The sequence below is a fragment of the Hyperolius riggenbachi genome, chromosome 12 (assembly GCF_040937935.1).
Source record: "Hyperolius riggenbachi isolate aHypRig1 chromosome 12, aHypRig1.pri, whole genome shotgun sequence".
Lineage (NCBI taxonomy): Eukaryota > Metazoa > Chordata > Amphibia > Anura > Hyperoliidae > Hyperolius > Hyperolius riggenbachi.
Window position 1 is genome coordinate 175,506,765 of NC_090657.1, and position 19,478 is coordinate 175,526,242.

The 19,478-nt window shown below is 47.0% G+C and overlaps 1 protein-coding gene across 2 annotated transcripts in view; it reads left to right on the plus strand.

The window, feature by feature from the left end:
* The window catches only part of ERCC6L (ERCC excision repair 6 like, spindle assembly checkpoint helicase), a 29,379-nt gene extending 21,724 nt beyond the window's left edge, over window positions 1–7,655 (plus strand). The window contains exons 3-4 of one of the 2 annotated variants that reach the window (XM_068264336.1): window positions 2,017–2,157; window positions 6,444–7,655. In XM_068264336.1, coding sequence (XP_068120437.1) covers window positions 2,017–2,157; window positions 6,444–7,439 — 1,137 coding nt within the window. In that variant the 3' untranslated portion in view covers window positions 7,440–7,655. The remainder of the gene's footprint in view (window positions 1–2,016; window positions 2,158–6,443) is intronic. The other variant, XM_068264338.1, reaches the window with a different exon arrangement.
* Window positions 7,656–19,478: the final 11,823 nt, after the last annotated feature.

Below are 19,478 nucleotides of genomic sequence, written 5' to 3' on the forward strand. Positions count from 1 at the left end.
CCTCTTTCTCGCCCCTCTTTCTCTCTCTCTCGCCCCTCTCTCTCGCCCCTCTTTCTCTCTCTCTCGCCCCTCTCTCTCGCCCCTCTCTTTCTCGCCTCCCCCTCTGTCTCGCGCCTCTCTCTCTTGCGCCTCTCTCGCGCCTCTCTCTCTCTCGCGCCTCTCTCTCTTGCGCCTCTCTCGCGCCTCTCTCTCTCTTGCACCTCTCTCTCTTGCGCCTCTCTCACGTCTCTCTCTCTCGCGCCTCTCTCTCTCTCGCGCCTCTCTCTCTCTCGCGCCTCTCTCTCTCGCGCCTCTCTCTCTCGCGCGCCTCTCTCTCTCGCGCGCCTCTCTCTCTCGCGCGCCTCTCTCTCTCGCGCGCCTCTCTCTCTCGCGCGCCTCTCTCTCTCGCGCGCCTCTCTCTCTCGCGCGCCTCTCTCTCTCGCGCGCCTCTCTCTCTTTCTCTTGCCCCCTGTGTCTCGCCCCCCCCCCCCTCTCTCCCTCCCTCTCTCTGTCACAGGGCATCATGGCCACAACCACCCTCAGCCACACTAACATTGCGGCCACTGTCAGCTATGCCAGTGGCCCAGGTCCACCGGCCCCTGTGGTAGCCAGGCCACCATCTTTCTCTCTCCTCTCCTTCTCCCTCTCTCTGCCCCACTCTCTCTTCCCCCTATCTCTCTCCCTCTCTCTGCCCCACTCTCTCTCCCCTATCTCTCTCTCCCTCCCTCCATGTCTCTCTCTCTCCCTCCCTCCATGTCTCTCTCTCTCTCCCTCCCCCTCTCTCTTTCCCTCCCTCCATCCCTATCTCTCTCTCCCTCCCTCTGTGTGTCTCTCTTTGCCCCACTCTCTCTCCCCCTATCTCTCTGTCGCAGGACTGTATTAAATTAATCTGCGCATGAATGCAGTAACATTTACAAACATGACAGAAAATGACATCATACTACACTCAGTTTGATATTTCATTTTCTGTCAGTGCATGTTTGTAAATGTTACTGTACATTGTGAATTTAGTGCTGAAGGTTGTTTTGGAAAAAATCGATCGCAATTTCTAAGAGAAAAATCGCAATTTCAATTTTTCCCTAAAATCTTGCAGCCCTACTGCAGGGTGTGCATATGTATAGTACTACTGTGTAGCTTAAGTATGCTTAAAGACTCAGAAGCCTCACAAAATCTCCCTTTTTACCAGGGCTGTGGAGTCGGAACAAAAATCTTCCGACTCCTCAGTTTATGAAACCACGACTCCAACTCAGACTCCGGGTACCCAGAATGTCTTCGGCTCCGACTCCTTAGTCTAATATTTAACAGGGCTGTGGATTTTGTACAAAAATCATCCGACTCCGGGTGCCCAAAATTGCTCCGACTCCACAGCCCTGCTTTTTACTTACAAATCCTCTTGTGTGATCTGGTACTAACTGAAACGCCGCTATCCTGCGGCTAAACGAGTCCTCTTAGTACCCCAAATCCCCGGGGCAAAATCCGGGGATCGCTTCCTATAAGGCAGGGCTTTCGGCTGTAACCCTGCCTCTAGGCGCTTCAATCTGCTCTGACCGCTGCCTCTCCCCGCCTCTTGTCTTCCTTCACTGAGAGGGGCGGAGAGGAGGCGGGGTTACAGCCAAAAGCCCTGCCTCCCGGGCAGCAAAATCCACGACCAAGAAAGTCGAGGATTTTTCCCCCGGGGATTTGGAGTACTAAGGACTCGTTTAGCCGCAGGATAGCAGCATTTCAGCTAGTACCCTATCGCACGAGGATTTGTTAGTAAAAAGGGAGATTTTGTGAGGCTTCAGAGTCTCTTAAACTTGTGCATATGACCCTGTCGCTGCACAGGGTCATATGAAGCCTCATTTTTTTTTTTTGAGATGTACACATCAGGGCTGTGGAGTTGGTAGACAAATATCCAACTCCTCAGAGCAATTTTGGGTACCTGGAGTCGGTTTCATAAACTGAGTCCACAGCCCTCCATTTTGTGTAAGTTAAATTAATTTTAAAAACTGATTATTCTGGAAATGCTGACTGAAGGATTTACTTCTCCCCTTACAGCATTCCAATCCTGGTTTAAGAAGTGGACTGCATGGTACAGAAGGGTCCACCAGTGACGCAGCCCATCTGGAGCATTTTGATCTGGAAGAGGAAGGCATGAGCTTCAATGAAGCTGCAAGTTTACCTCTGCTAGACTCTCAGGTGATTTGTGATTTCAATTTAGAATTGGAAGATTCCACTTCTCTTGCATCTCCTCAGGCACAATCTTTACCCAATGAATTTGTGATGGAATCCTTGGTGGCTCAAGAAAGGGAGCCTATGCTCCTAGAGGATTCCACTAAGAATACGGCTTGGGTCGTTCAGTAGAACAGGCCACTGAAGATGCAAATTCACAACGTCCAGTGTAAAACTCAGGGCTGGGGAGTCAAAGCAATTATGGGTGCCTGAAGTTGGAGGCGGTGGTTTCATTTGTTTCATAAACTTCAGAGTTGGAGTATTTTTCTACCAAATCCACAGCCCTGGTACTTAGACTAAGGAGTCTGAGTTGAGGAGTCTGAGCTATTTAGGGGTACCTGGTGATCTGCTGTCATAGGCTTCTGCCTATGAGAGCCGATCGCACTCTAGTGCTCTAGGGGGCCAGCTGTGTCACATGGCTGTCCCCAGTACAGCGCTGCTGCTGATCGCAGCGCTTTACTGTGTAAATAGACGCGATTACGCCATCTAACAGACTCCTGAGCGGCTATCTGAAGGCTGAGCTCTGCCCCTCAAGCAGATGTGCGCGTGATCTCCTGCAGTAGCTGGCCCCTGACGCAAATTGGCATTAGGCGGTCCTGGGGCTGCCGCCACGCCCATTGGTGTGGGGAGGTCGGCAGGTAATTAAATAATGCATGTTGCCTGACTATCATGCTGATCATCTAATACTTTAGGGCTCGTTCCCACTATCGCGAATCTGCATGCGTCCAACGCATGCAGATCCGCACATGTAATGCAAGTGGATGGGCCTGTTTCCACTGTAGTGTTGAGGTGCGTTTTTTTCAGCGGTAAAAAAACGCACAAAAGAGCCAACGATTACGCCTGCGTCGGGAATCCGTGCGAATCGCCGCTAATGTATTTAATAGTAAAAACGCATGCGTTTGTTACATGCGTTTTTACCCGCGATTTCGCACCTTTTTCAATTTTATTTAGCCCTGGCAGTGTCATGGTTAATTTCGCATGGCACCCTGCCATGCGAAATCGCATGCGAAATCGCGGGTAAAAACGCATGCGGAAACGCATCCGCATGCGTTTTTACAAGCGTCGGAATGCGGCCGAAATCGCGTCGCAACAGTGGAAACAAGCCCTTAAACCATAGACCCCTGAACAAGCATTCAGATCAGATGTCTGACAAATCTGACTAGATTAGCTGCATGCTTTACAGGTGTGTGTGATTTAGACCCTACTCACCAGAAACATCAGTAGGACTGCCAGGCAACGGACATTGTTTAAAATGAAATATGGCATTCGCCCTATCTTTCTCCATTCAGGTGTACTTAACAGGGCTGTGGAGTCAGTACAAAAATCCACAGACTCCGACTCCTCAGTTTAGGATTCCTCGACTCCGACTCCTCTAATTTGCATATTACAATTTTGTTGATTAAAAGTATGTAACATGAAATTCGTCTCAACTGCCAACGCTTAGGAATTTTACAAGACAACTGAAGTGAGGATATGTAGACTACTATATTTATTCCCTTTAGACTAAAACTAGTCCTTGGTAAGAGTACTTGTAAAAGGTACAAACCGGAACAAAGAACATCTATCAGGCCCTAGGCAATGTAAGTGTGGGTACATGTAAGAATGATGTGCAGGTACTCTGCAGGGGAATGAGGAGATTGTAAACAGACAACACCTTTTGTGTTCAATGTGCACAGCATTCTCAGTGGATTCCCTGCAGCTCTGTGGGGAGTGCATATGTAGAGTATAGTTCTACTGTGTAACAAAGTAAACCTGAGACAGATGAAATTAAAGTTTTTTATACATACCTGGGGCTTCCTCCAGCCGCCTTCAGGATAATCAGTCCCTCGTTGTCCTCCTCCACCACCTGGATCTTCTGCTATGAGTCCAGGTACTTGAGTCAGTCGGGCGTAGTGCGCATGCACACACTCCGCCGCCAGGAGCATACTACACCTGTGCAGCACTATTGCGCAGGTGCAGAATGTTCCTGGCTGTGGGAGCGGCATGCGGCCGGACAGCGCTGACTGGCTGAATTACCAGGACTCATAGCAGAAGATCCGGGTGGTGGACAGCGAGGCACTGATTAGCCTGAAGGGGGCTGGAGGAAGCCCCAGGTATGCATAAAACTTTACTTTTCATCTATCTCAGTTACCCTTTAATTTGTAGTCACCAAACCAAATTTTAACATATCAAATTATTTGATTTCATCAGCAAAGGGAGTGCATACATTTGCATAAATCAGCATCAATGCAGAATTATTTCCATCTCGTTGACCATCTCTATTAGTGACACAGCTACACATCAGGCTTTATTCTTACAGCATAGATGTTTAGTATATATGAGATTCCTGTGTACACATCATATATACAGTCACAATCAGATATGTATATCTGACCTTAAAGAGAACCCGAGGTGTGTTTAAAGAATGTTATCTGCATACAGAGGCTGGATCTGCCTATACAGCCCAGCCTCTGTTGCTATCCCAAACTCCACTAAGGGCCCCCTGCACTCTGCAATCCCTCATAAATCACAGCCGTGCTGTGAGGCTGTGTTTACATCTGTAGTGTCAGTCTCAGCCAGCTGCTCCCCTGCCTGCCCCAGTCCCTTCCCTCCAATCAGCAGGGAGGGAAGGGATGCAGGCGGGGACTGAAGTTCTGAAGGAGGTGGGGAGAGCAGCAGACTGACACTATAGAGATAAACACAGCCAGCTCTGACAAGCTGTTTGTCAGCAGCGTGGCTGTGATTTATGAGGGATTGCAGAGTGCAGGGGGACCTTAGGGGTGTTTGGGATAGCAACAGAGGCTGGGCTGTACAGGCAGATCCAGCCTATGTATGCAGATAATAATCTTCAAACCCACCTCGGGTTCTCTTTAAAAATACAGGGACTGCTTTATTGAAGCAGCACAAGTAACTAATTTTGATTGGTTTATTTCATTTTTGTGGACTAAGCACAGCTATTACTGTATATATACAAAATTTGTAATGACTATTATCTGAGAAATAGAACATTTTATCATATCTTCTATTTTAATTAGTTACAAATTCATTAGGAGTCGAAGTCGGTGCATTTTTTCCCGACTCCAGGCACCCAAAATTGCCCGACTCCGACTCCACAGCCCTGGTACTTAAAACATCTTAAATTTTTTTTTTTTTCAATCTGTTTTTATTTATTTTCTCCTCTCCTTGCCCATCTTTCTCACTAGATTGGCAGCAGACAAGCCTACACCCCACTCAGGAAAAAAAATGCATTTGTAGAAATCTATTTAATTGCTACTGACATTAATGAAAACTTACAAAGAATGTCATGTGGCATGTTGAAGAGCCTCTTGTCTGTTCCCCTCAGGTATTCCATTCCGCCCAGCTGGAATAAAAACATTCTTGAACGAACAGCCAATTAATTGTAAATTAAATATTTCACTTGTAATCGGGGTTGTGGAGCCTGTACAAAAATCATCCTCAGTTTTATTCCAGATTCCTGGACTTGGGCCTCTCTAATTTGCGTATGCAATAACTTGTTTGAAAGTATGTATTCCATTGATCCCTTCACTGCCTTTTCCACCCTTTCAGCTCTCCCGTTCCACCGCCATTCTTGTTTCTGCCATCCTCGCTGCTATGGCGCTGACCCAGAGGTAGGCCCAGTGCACCTTGAGCGGGTTTTAAGTGCGATCCGGCCGCATCAGCATGTAAATACGCTTGGCTAATGTATCTCAGTGAGATGGTGCACACCGGCGGTTTAAGGATTGTAGCAAACTGCAAACGTGCCTCCTGCTGCACGTTTGCGGATTGCAGAAGCGTTTCTGCCTCAATGTGAACTATAGGAAAAACGCAAACCGCTCTGAAACGCTACTTCAGAGTGGTTTGCCAGGTGTTTTTGTTAAGCTGTTCAGTAACAGCTTTTACTGTAACAATGTGTAATCTGCTACACAAAAATGCACCCAAAACCGCTAGGTATGTTTAGATAACCTCTCTAAACATACCAAGTATCGCTCTGAAATCAGCTCCCAAAACTGCTAGCGGTTTCGGTGTGCACTGGGCCGTACTTCCAAGTCAGTGGCACAGCAGTGAAGATGGCGGCAGATATGAGGATGTGGAGAACAAGAGCTGACAGGACATAAAAGGCAGTGAAGTGGTACACTCCTTCTTTCTTTCTCTTCCCCCCCCCCCCCCCCCCCCCCCTCTTTAGATTGGTTTCCTCCATTCTGTGTAACTTAGATTATTTTAAAAACGGATTATTCTGGAAATGCTGACTGAAGGATTTACTTCTCCCCTTACAGCATTCCAATCCTGGTTTAAGAAGTGGACTGCATGGTACAGAACGGTCCACCAGTGACGCAGCCCATCTGGAGCAATTTCATCTGGAAGAGGAAGGCATGAGCTTCAATGAAGCCGCAAGTTTACCTCTGTTAGACTCTCAGGTGATTTGTGATTTCAATTTGGAATTGGAAGATTCCACTTCTCTTGCATCTCCTCAGGCACAATCTTTACCCAATGACAGTGTGATGGAATCCTCATTGGCTCAAGAAAGGGAGCCTATGCTCCTACTAGAGGATTCCACTGAAGAATACGGCTTGGGTCGTTCAGTAGAACAGGCCACTGAAGATGCAAATTCACAACGTCCTCTTCAGACTGAGAACTCATTTCAGCATCATAGTGTGGTCAGTCATGGAGTAGTTGACTCAGTTGGTGCAGAGACGGATGATGAGGAGATAATCCATAATGCCAGGAGGAGAGTTGCAAGAATTAGTTCAGATAGTGAAGACGAGAGCTTTGTGCTCATGAATGAAACTGAGCAAGATTTTTCACCTTACAGCAGCCCTTCAGCCAAAGCCATAAGTGCTTCAACACCAAAGTTAGAACGGTCTTTAACTGACAAACTCTTTGGTCTGCAAAATGAAGCAAGCTCCTTGAGGCGAAGGTCTACAGCATCGAGACGCTCTCTTATTCATATTGCTGTTGAAGAAGCAATAGACCTAAAAGAAAGTATCACTGAATCTAGTGAGGAAGACATTTCACATGCTGAGGCTGAAGAGGCTGCTGAAGAGCTTCCTTCTGATGAACAGGCTGACTTTTTAGCTCAAGATGCTGCATTTACCGAGCCAAAGCCTCTATGCCTTGAGGATTACTCAATCTTGGTTCAACGTGGCAAGGAACTGAAGGACAATGGCCACATCAAGGAATCGCTCGACTGTTTCTTGAAAGCACTTGACATTAAATCAGGAGACCCTGAAGTTATGATGATCACTTTAAATTTGTATAAAGAGTTGTCATAAATTCAGTTAACTAGAAGCTATTTGTGGAGTTAAAGAGAACCTGAGGTGGGTTTGAAGAATATCTGCATACAGCGGCTGGATCTGCCTATACAGCCCAGCCTCTGTTGCTATCCCAAACCCCCCCTAAGATCCCCCTGCACTCTGTCAGCAGCAGGGTTGTGATTTATGAGGGATTGCAAACAGCTTGTCAGAGCTGGCTGTGTTTATCTCTATAGTGTCAGTCTGCTGCTCTCCCTGCCTCCAGCAGAACTCTGGTCCCCGCCTGCATCCCTTCCCTCCCTGCTGATTGGAGGGAAGGGACGGGGGCAGGGACCAGAGCTATGCAGGAGGCGGGGGAGCAGCTGAGACTGACACTACAGATGTAAATACAGCCTCACAGCACGGCTGTGATTTATGAGGGATTGCAGAGTGCATGGGGACCTTAGTGGGGTTTGGGATAGCAACAGAGGCTGGGCTGTATAGGCAGATCCAGCCTCTGTATGCAAATAACATTCTTTAAACACACCTCGGGTTCGCTTTAAGGCTCAAACACACTAAGCTCTTTTCTGAGTACTTGTGAATAGCACTTTCTGAGCACTTTTTAAAAATCGCTCCCATTCACTTTCATTAAAAATCATGGTAAAAATCGCAGTGATTCGATTTTTTTTAGTGCGATTTTTTTTTTTTTTTTTATGAAGGTGAATGGTAGTTTTTTTTTTTTTTTTTTTAAGCTCTCAAAGCTAATCAATCACAAGCACTAAGGAAAGCTCATAGTGTGGCTGAGCCCTTAATGCATTTGTTTCAGGTTTTCTAAATGCCCAAAAGTAGTTATACAGCTGTATAAAGTCATAATATATTTAATACAATACACTACTCACCTGAAAAAAATCTTTTCTTGAATCTTCAGTTTTATCTTCCTGAGTAGCGGTCATGTGACTCTAGAAGGTTGGTACTGTGCCAATATAGTAGTAACATAACCAGAAGAAAGCTGAGCTCTGACTTTTTGGCTGTGTAGGGGGGGGGGGGGGGGCTGTTTGTTTGTATTGCACTTTATGGTTCTGTTGATGAAGCCCTTCTAAAGGGTGAGACTGGTCAAGTTATATACTTGCACTGTATATAGTATGCTGTTCTTGTGATTTGATTCCTACAATTGATATTCTATTGCCTTCTATAAAGGCTGTGGGTGTTGCATTGTGAGTCTGCAATCTGACTAACGCTACCTACATGTGTTGGGTGTAAGAGGTGTGTGTACTCAAACTACCCTTCACCTCTTGCTCCTGTGCATTTCCTATTGTAAGAACTCCCATTTCAAATTGTTTGGCCTATTTGATCTGAGGTGAATACTACCATGGGCACCTTTGATGGGAATGGCTACACCACACAGCCTAAACGGGCATGATTTTTTTTTTATTTTTTTTTTGGGAGGGGGGAGATTAGCCAAGACCTCCCCCGTTGTGTTTGGTTTTTTTGGTAATGTTTTAGACCTATAAAGGTGCCCATGCATCAGGCGACTTTGGCAGCCAATTCGATTATCGAACCCCCACAAACTTCTGCAAAACTAGTGTGACCCCCCCCTGCCTAAAGATCATTGCTCTTCCCACAAGAGAAGAGCAGCTGGATATGTCATGACTTCTAACATGGACAACTGATATTAAAGGTATATGAAGGCTGCCATCTTGATTTCCTTGAAGCATGCAGCAAATCAATGTCCCTGACTTTTTTGTCAAATTTTGATAAGATTAGCTGCATGCTTGTTTCTGCTGGTGTTCACACTACTGCAGCCATATAGACCAGCAGGGCTGCCAGGCAACTGGTATTGCTTAAAAGAAAATATGGCAGCCTCCATATACCTTGCTTCAGCTGTCCTTTAAGTGCTGCTCTCTACTCCAGTCAGAATGTGGGAGGGCATGTATAGCTGAGGCTTACAGGAAACCTGAAATATGTTTATAAAAGGGTTTCGCTTACCCGGGGTTTCTGGCTGCCTCCCTGTGCCTGTTCTCTCTGTACAATCCATCCCCCCACCACCACCACAGCTAACTTTCGTTATCGCAGGTCAGTGGTGCCTGTGTGGCCTCATTCATATTCCCCCTCGCTGGGACCTTCCTGTGCAATACAAGGTTTCTTCTTACTGTGCATGCGCAGGAAGCTCCTGGCGATAGGAGCACAAATGAGGATGCACGCGGCCAGTGCTGTGCAGTGGCCATTGACTTGAATGTCGGCAGTTCCAAAGTTAGCTGTGGCGGTTGACTGGAGGATCATTCAGAGACGGCGTGAGCACAAGGGGGCTTGCAGAAGCCCCGGGTAAGTGAAACTTTCTTACTTTTTTTATTTCAGGTCTGCTTTAAAGAGCGGTTTCAGCACTTCCCCCTATTTGAAAGTTTGAGCACCTGGCAGTCACACTGCATGATGGGAGGTGACAGCCTTGATGGAAAAAGTGTTCATACACCTAGTAGTTCACACTATAAGCACTTTTCTAAGCACTTGTGATTCATTAGCGCTTTCTGAGCACTTTTTAAATGGCTCCCATTCACTTTCATAAAAATTGTATAGGCGTAAAATCGCAGTGACTTTTTTTTTACCACTATTACTGAAAGTGGGAGTTTTTTTGCTTATTTTGTTAGGATTCAAAGCCCTAATCCATCACATGCATGCAGAAAAGCTTAGTGTGGCTTAGCCCTAAGGGGGAGAGCGAAGTTGGCAACCGAAGCTCCTTACCTGATTAATGTTAAGGACTATAAGGGAAATGTGCTAGGATTACATTTGGAGTATATTTTGTTCTATGGCTAATGGAAGTTCCTACGGGGTTGATTCCCTGAATGTTGAAATGTAAAATTGCTGCATTTACACTTTTGTGTACTTGGCCTGTAATAGAGTGGGACAGCACACATTGAAAAGGAGGTGTGCCCAAGAGATCAGCGTTTCACACCACTGGAGCTGTCGTTGTCCGAATCTAACTTGGTATAGCACCACCGATGTATTTATAGCATAAGAGTGAACAGAGGCACCAGCAGGATAAAGGGTTATAAAAGGCTTAAAATCCCTTAGGAGGTGGTGGTGGACTCGCCTCCCCGAAGCAGACAAGATACCGTGACAACAGGTTTATTAATATACTCCAAACCCGTGCAACGCGTTTCACGGGTATGTTCCTGCTTCCTCAGGCAATAAACAGATAGGAGTACACTGTAAAGACAGATAGCGTGTCCTTAGACCAATGTATGTGTGCTGATGAATCATCAGCACACATATACATTGGTCTAAGGACACGCTATCTGTCTTTACAGTGTACTCCAATCTGTTTATTGCCTGAGGAAGCGGGAACATACCCCGTGAAACCCGTTGCACTGTTTTGGAGTATATTAATAAACCTGTTGTCATAAAACTGATGGTATCTTGTCTGCTTCGGGGAGGCGAGTCCACCACCACCTCCTAAGGGATTTTAAGCCTTTTATAACCCTTTATCCTGCTGGCACCTCTGTTCTCTCTTACTTTATCAATATCCACCCCTGGTGGAGGGGTTGATCCCCATTTTTCCTCATCTGCAGAGAGCGACTTTTAATCATGAGTGCGGACAGGTTTAATCTCCTCACCTGCCTATTCAGTGGTTACCTAGGCGGTAACCCACGTTTGTGAGTATATCCATTATATACTTTTCATTTCCAACCCCATGTTTTGCATACTACACTATATTGGGCTCTCGGTGTTTCTTTATCGATGTATTTATAGCATCTTTATTGGTCACCTGTAATTAAAAAGCGGCAACATGCCAGACTGCTTTTTCGAGCATGTCTGCTCTTTTTCAAGTCTTGTCAACTTGAAAAAGAGCAGACTTGCTCAAAACAGCAGTCTGGCATGTTACTGCTTTTTAATTACATGTGACCAATAAAAATGCTATAAATACATCGGTGGTGCCTGATTAAGTTGAATTCCGACAGTTTATGTACTTAGTGTGTTGCTTCGGTAACACATTGTGCAATAGCATAGTCTGTGTTCTCCCCAGAATTTTTTTCCACCTGGGTGGCATGAAAAATTAGCTGGGTGGGGCGCAGCAAAGGGAATGCTGGGCTGGTGCAGCTCTGCTTACAGCATAGGAAGATGAGGCAGCAAGCCGATGACGGGTGGGTGCTCCCCAAAATTAACTGGGTGGAGCAACCAGCTAAGAGTCTGGGGAGAACACAGATTGCATGATATCACAATGTGTGCATTGAGTGCATGAGTTGTGCTGAGTGCAATGCATGTTTGGCTGCGCTGTGTAATATGTTGGCGCTTTATAAATACAATAAATGGGCTTCTTGCACACTACATGTGATCCCGATAATAAAAAATGCAATCTCTAAGATTAAAAAGTACTGCATGCTGCTAAATTTTTTGAATCAAAAAAAAAAAAAAAATGTATAAAATCAGAATCGTGTGTAGTGTGCAAGAGGTCTTAAGGTGGGTACACACATCAGAAGTCTTTGGAAAATCAAAGGTCACAGACAATTTTACCCCATTCCATGTAGTATGAGAGCCATACCTACAGTCTATTCTATTAACCTGCTGGGCGGTCTGGACGAGCTCAGCTCGTCCAGTACCGCCGGAGCCTGCCGCTCAGGCCCTGCTGGGCCGATTTGGCTCAAATAAAGTGCAGCACACGCAGCCGGCACTTTGCCAGCCGCGTGTGCTGCCTGATCGCCGCCGCTCTGCGGCGATTCGCCGCGAGCAGCGGCGAAAGAGGGTCCCCCCAGCCGCCTGAGCCCAGCGTAGCCGGAACAAAAAGTTCCGGCCAGCGCTAAGGGCTGGATCGGAGGCGGCTGACGTCAGGACGTCGGCTGACGTCGATGACGTCACTCCGCTCGTCGCTATGGCGACGATATAAGCAAAACAAGGAAGGCCGCTCATTGCGGCCTTCCTTGTTTATTCTGGGCGCCGGAGGCGATCGGAAGAACGCCTCCGGAGCGCCCTCTAGTGGGCTTTCATGCAGCCAACTTTCAGTTGGCTGCATGAAATATTTTTTTTTTTATTCAAAAAAAACCCTCCCGCAGCCTGCCTGGCGATCTTAATAGAACGCCAGGCAGGTTAAGCTAAACTCCCCATCAGATAAAAATCTTTGCAGGATGCTGCACACAAAGATGCTGTACACATTCAAAAGATCAGTATCTGTAAAAGGTCCGTTCCTGCAAAATGCATTCATAGACCTGCAGATCTCATACACACCTTGTTTAATGGACCATTATCTGCAGATCAGATGCACCAGGATGGATCTTCTGATCTGCAGATGACTGACTGTTAAGGGGCCCATACTCCGAATCAGCTGTATATCGGCGGGAAAAATAGTTAGATCAGTGATCGAATCTGCTGTGACATCGCCACGCACACCGCTGACAGAACGATCAATTTCCGTCCGAGAGAAATCTTCCGCATGGATCGATGAACGATCGATTTCGATCGCCGGCGGGTCGGGAGTGCGTCTATATCGGCGTTCGAATGCCCAAATGACCGACTCAATACAGCGGGTATACATTACCTGTTCTGGCCGGCGCGAGTCCCCTAGTCCCAGCTGTCTTCTTTCCGTGCTGGGTTCCGGACTGGCTGCAGCTACACAACTTCCTGTCCCGGCAGGAAGTTTAAACAGTAGTGCGCCCTCTACTGTTTAAACTTCCCCTGGACAGGAAGTTCAGTAGCTGCAGGAACGGTCTGGAGCCTGGAGCGGAGAAGACAGCTGGGACCAGGGGACTTGCGCCGGCCGGAACAGGTAATGTATGCGGGGGGGCTCCAGCTCCACAGAATGTGAATAGATTTCAGCCTGAAACCGATCACAATCTGTTTGCAGTAAGGTGGCCATACGATCTCTCTGATCAGAGGGATCAATCTGATGGCAAATCGACCAGTGTATGGCCCCCGTTAACCTCCCTGGTGGTAAGCCCGACAAGGTCAGGCTAGCTGCTGCAGGGGATCGCATGGCCCCAGGAGGGTTTTTTCAAAATAAAAACTGCAATAGTTTTCAGCTAGGACTTGGCTAGCTACCTATGCCCCCCAAGTGCCTCTGCTCCCCCTCCCGGGAATCCTGTGATCCTGTGAATCCCGATCAGCTCCAGCCTTTGCTATGGGGAGGATCGGGATTGCACATGATGTTGATGACGTCATGTCTGATCGTCGCCATAGCGTCGACTGAAGCTAATTGGAAAGCTGCGGCTCTTGCAGGATCGCGGACGAGTGAGTGTTGGCGGCGATCGGGGGGAGCCGATAGGTGCCGGGGACTTGGGGGCCACAGGTAGCTAGCCTAGTGCTAGCTACCAGCTATAAAACAACTTTTATTCTAACAATCCCTCCTGCGGACGTAGCCTCAAATTGCGTACTGCCAGGGAGGTTAAACATGGTGTGTGTGTGTGTGTGTGTGTGTGTGTGTGTGTGTGTGTGTGTGTGTGTGTCTGCAGATATCGGACTATGAATGCCTCTTGCAAATCCTAGCTATTTTTTGCCATTGCTAGTGTAAATGGACCCTTGGGGAATGAACACCGCACCTATTTGCTGTTGCTTTGGGCAATCTGTAAGATGCATTGTTCTATTCTATAAACAATCACTTTAACTTTGTAACTTTTTAAAGGCAAATATTTATGTGAAGAGCTATGAATTAAACTGAGTTGGACACAATATTTGTTATGTAGATTTTGATGGTTTAAATAAAGGCTTAAAAACTTCAGTTTCTTGGCTACAATTATTTGATTTCATGTTCTTTTTCCCCAAAAATAAAACTGTTTTATATTCATTTTTGCTCTAAAATATGTACTAGGGCTTATTTTCAGGGGATGTCGTTTTTTTTTTTTTTTTTTTTTTGGGCAAACACTGGTAGTTTCCTATACAAAATGTACATACTGCATGCCATACTGAAACACAAGCAACATACAAAGAGCTTGTGGTTTGCAGATATTGGCTCTTTCTTCCAAGACACTGATTGGATGAGAACACCAATATTAGTTTCCTCACTTGGGGCCATATCCTGTTCAAGGTGATAAGTATCTTGCAGATGCGAGCTACTTGTCACCCTGCCATTATGCAAGGATTTACCAGCAAATCCTATTGCCCATATCCTTTGTGCGATAGCTGATCGTTGTGGAGCATTATTCAGGCAAAAGCCTGAGCGATGCTCCCTATTACCGGGAAAATGGCAAGTGAGGTTTACGCTGTGGTGCTGTCTTTCAGCACCACGGCATCACTCCCCACACATGCACACTCACCCGCCGAACATCGCCACCATCTTCCGCCGCAGCATCTGGGGGTCTCCTTTAAAGAGAACCAGAGATGAAGCACCCTCTTGTATTTAACCTTATATATCAGTGGGAACATGACAGTAAACGCCTAATCTCCTCTTTGTTTTATGTTTAATCTGACTGTTCTCACCTCTGATAAGAATCCCTGACTGAGCACTCAATCTAGCTTTGCTATGGAAGGATTATAGCTGAAACTGTCTTCTCTGGTGTCTTTTCAAGCCCAAGCCTGCCCCCTTGTGGCTCTGCTATGACTCAGCTATAATTATTCCCTGCAAAGCCAGACTGAATGCTCTGGGATTCTTATCACAGCTAACAGACACTTAGCAGTGAGGATGAAACCGAGAGCATGGTTAGTGTTTACCATATATATCAGTAAGAACATTAGAGAAAAGTACACAAGGGCGCTTCGTCTCTGGTTCCCTTTAATAAGGAGACCCCCAGAGCTCCCCATTGGGTTGCCGCACGCCTTAGAAGCCACCCATATAGCTCTGCCGGGATCCCCTGTAAACATACCGCTGCAAATTCTGCTGTGTAATTAGTGTATCTATGACTGTAATTACTGTGCGCACAGGAGCCCGGGCAAAGAATCTTAGAATCTGCAGCTGGGGCTCCCCATAGGTCTGCTGTCTGAGCCATTTTATTGGTTCAGACTGCAGACCAATGGGGAGCCCGGCTGCAGTTTCAAAGATGCTTTGCCCAGGCTCCTATGCGCACAGTAATTAGTCATAGTTGCACTGTAATTATGCAACAGAATTTGCGGCGAGAGGCGTTGGGTGATTAGCGGCGGTATGTTTACAGGGGATCCCGGCAGAGCTACGTGGGGGGCTTCTAAGGTGTGTGGCAACCCAATGGGGAGCTCTGGGGTCTCCTTATTGAGAGACCCCCAGATGAGATGCTGCGGCGACTATGTGCGTTAGCTGGTTTAGACCTGCTTTTTGCAGGTCTAAGCTAATGCTCATGTCTGCCGGGAAGCATTGATACCCGGAGACATGAAAAGGGTAACTGGATACCATGTTAAGAACTTGCTGGGCAATTATATCAACTTGATTATTTTATTATATCCATTACATTGCTAAAAAGTTATTTTTAGATTTCTCCTTGGAGAAAATGTTAATTGGATAAGAGATAGTGTTTGCAATATTTTACAATACAACACAAATGATTGCAAGGATTCATGCAATATATTTGTGGCGATTATGTTTGCCCTTATGTCCCCAATCTGAAGAACAGCTCTGATGCCGGACAGTAAACCCATCATTGGTATTTTATGACCAAGCACAACACACCAATGGTGTGCGTTTATTGTGAAAAACAATCAGTTGTAGTTTACTTGTATGGAGTCCATCAATGTTCATGCCAGGGGCAGACTGACCATTGGGCACTCAGGCATGGGCCAAGGGACTGTGGTCACTAGGGGACCCACCCCTGGCACAATTGAGGCAGGGAGGGGGTGCAACAGCGGGCAGAGTTTGCATAGTAGTTAAAACTCACCTTCCACTGCCGATTCCCCCTCCCCAAGCCTCTTATTTCCTTCCTCTCTCCCAGGCATTCATCGCGTTGGTAACAGCACCTCACTTTGATGACGTGACTGCATGTAATCACGGGGTGCTGTTACCAATGTGACAAACGCTGGAAGAGGAAGAAGATGGAGGCTGTGGGGGATCGGCTGCTGAAGGTGAGTTGTAACTACTATGCCCACTCCCCCCGCTGCTGAGGGGCACCTACCTATCTAACCTATACTGCAGGCACTTACCTATCCAACATATACTGGGGGCCCCTACCTGTCTAACTCCTAGGTTCTCAACATGCGGTACGTGTACCCCAGGGGGTACTTCTGATGGGTCCATGGGGTACTCGGGCTTCATATACTTAACCAACAATAACAAATTTAGAGATTTAGAAAATTATAATTCTTAAACGCCAAATTAGTATTTTAGCTAAAAGCAATAATAAATGCTTGCACATTGTTTAGAACCAATTATCATGTACTACAATTAAATATATATTTGTCAAGGGGTACTTGTGATCATGTTTACTATGCTAGGGGGTACTCGATGCGTACAGGGATTTAAAAGGGGTACACCCTAATCAAATGTTGAAACACTGGTCTAACCTATATTGGGGGCACCTACCTATCTACCTTAAACTGGGGGAACCTACCTATCTAACTTGTACTGAAGGCACCTACCTACCCTATACTGGGGGCAACTGTACTGGCTACCTGTATTGAAGACACCTATGCCTCTGCTGTGCAGGTGGGTGTGGCTTGCAGGTGTATGGGGCCCCATAATCTCCTTCCCAGGGGCCCCATAATCTCCTACTTCCCAGGGGCCCCATGAGTTGTCAGTCCGCCCCTGGTTCACGCTGGGCAAAAATGCACATCTGACTATCACTGCTACATGTTATCTTGCGGAGAGTTTGTTCTTTGACTTTCCATTTCATTGTATTCTGTTGCAGATCTGCCTCCCACCGTTAGAGGTATCTAAATAAGAACAGGAGCTTTGTGCTGATTGACACCACCACCCCGCATTAGGGAGTAAGTGGAGGAGAGGGACATGGAGGGTTCTGATTTAATAACCTGAAACTAGCGGCGTGGTACTCCCTCTTCAGCATCATTAGAAAATCAGCCGTAATCTCCATGCTAAAGTGCCGATCTGTGCAGCCATTAGGATCAGCTTCTGACAAGTGCATCAAGTGATACAAAGAGGCCTTAGGCTGAGATTGACAAATGTGTCATATTTATAACAACTTGCCATAATGGCTCCCAGTATAAACCTGCCAGAGTTCTAGTCCAAGAGAGTAAGTTAAAGTTTTGAGCCTAGATGTTCTACCTCATAGGAAACCACTGTATATGCAGGTGAGAAGATTAGACCTGTCTATCAGGAGTAAGAATTTGCTTTGTGTAGATCGGAAAAAGGGGGTAGATCACCTGTCTGACAGAGGCGCCTGCTGCATCCGTGACCATTTGCTGTCATATGCTCCTTTATTGCCTGAAGAAGCAGGACCATACCTGTGAAACATGTTGCAGCACTTTGTGGAGTGTATCACTAAATTTGCTAAATTTGTCTTTTGAAATTGACAGTTTTTGTGTCTGCTTTTAGGAGGTAAGTCCACCACTGCCTTCCAAGCAATTTTACCTATTTTATCCCATTGGCGCCTCTGCTTGCTACTTAGAATACTGGCAGTATGATTATATCCGGGTTTTAGGATTTTATTCTCACACTTTTAGACCCTAAAACCAGGGGGAAAAATAAAATAAAATCATACAGCAGTGAGATTTGCAGCAGCCTGGCACTTACCTCCCTGGGGTCCAGTGCTGCAATTCTCTCTCCATCCTCCAGGTGGAGCTGTTGCTTTATAGTGAGATCATTGGTTTTTGTCATGACAATTGACTACAACCGACAATGCAAATAACGTTACTGGTAGAACAATCTCTAGGGGTCATGACCTGGTGACTTGGCTACTGGGCATAAAAGAAGTTTTTCACCGCCCATCAACCCTTTTGTGGTGCTTTGGTGAAGACTCTTCGCTTCTTGGAATACAAACAGTCTGTTCTTAGTGTAAGTAGAGTACCTAGAAGATGTGTTAAAGAGAACCTGAGGTGGGAATTACTAATACTATTGGGGCACAGAGGCTGGTTGTGCACACTAAGACCAGCCTCTGTTGCCCCATCGTGTGCCTCCATGTCCCCCCTGCTCGCCGCTACAGACCCCGCAGTGCTGGCGACACGCAGCGTGTCGCCAGCACAATGTTTACCTTAGCGCTGTTTGTCAGCGCCGCTCCTCCGCATCGCCGCACCCGCCCGTGTCCCTTCCCTCCCGCTGATAGGAGGGAAGTGACGCGGGCGGGTAGCGGCGATGCGGAGTAGGCGGGGGAGCGGCGCTGACAGACAGCGCTTAGGTAAACATTGTGCTGGCGACACGCTGCGTGTCGCCAGCACTGCGGGGTCTGTAGCGGCGAGCAGGGGGTCTTTAAGACCAGCCTCTGTTGCCCCATCGTGTGCCTCAAAGACCCCCCTGCTCGCCGCTGCAGACCCCGCAGTGCTGGCGAAACGCAGCGTGTCGCCAGCACAATGTTTACCTAAGCGCTGTCTGTCAGCGCCGCTCCCCCGCCTACTCCGCATCGCCGCTACCCGCCCGCGTCACTTCCCTCCTATCAGCGGGAGGGAAGGGACATGGGCGGGTGCGGCGATGCGGAGGAGCGGCGCTGACAGACAGCGCTAAGGTAAACATTGTGCTGGCGACACGCTGCGTGTCGCCAGCACTGCGGGGGTATAGCAGCGAGCAGGGGGGACATGGAGGCACACGATGGGGCAACAGAGGCTGGTCTTAGTGTGTGCAACCAGCCTCTGTGCCCCAATAGTATTAGTAATTCCCACCTCGGGTTCTCTTTAAGCAGTGCTGCTCGGATACCACTTTTCACTATCTTGAACTAATTCAGATCCGGATTCCCCTCTATCTGATCCGAGTCGGATATCTGGATCAAAACATTTTCAATCTGAATCTAGGTCTGATATCCGACTCCAGTTTCCGGCCGGATTCGGATATCCGGATTGCAAACCGGAAATGGTCTTTAGAAGACCATTTAACAGTTTTAGAAGTTGAAAACAATACCACCACCTCTCATTTGGGTTAGAATTTGTAGGAAGTCAAAAGCTGGCTCACATACATTGGCCAGGAATCAAACCCAGGTCACCTGCTCGGAAGGCAGCTGTACTCAACATTATACCACCAAAGCCTGCCTAGCATGTACTATTGTGATATACCCAAGAGAAAAATGACTTCAGAAAGATCATGTGCCCCATGGTTGATGC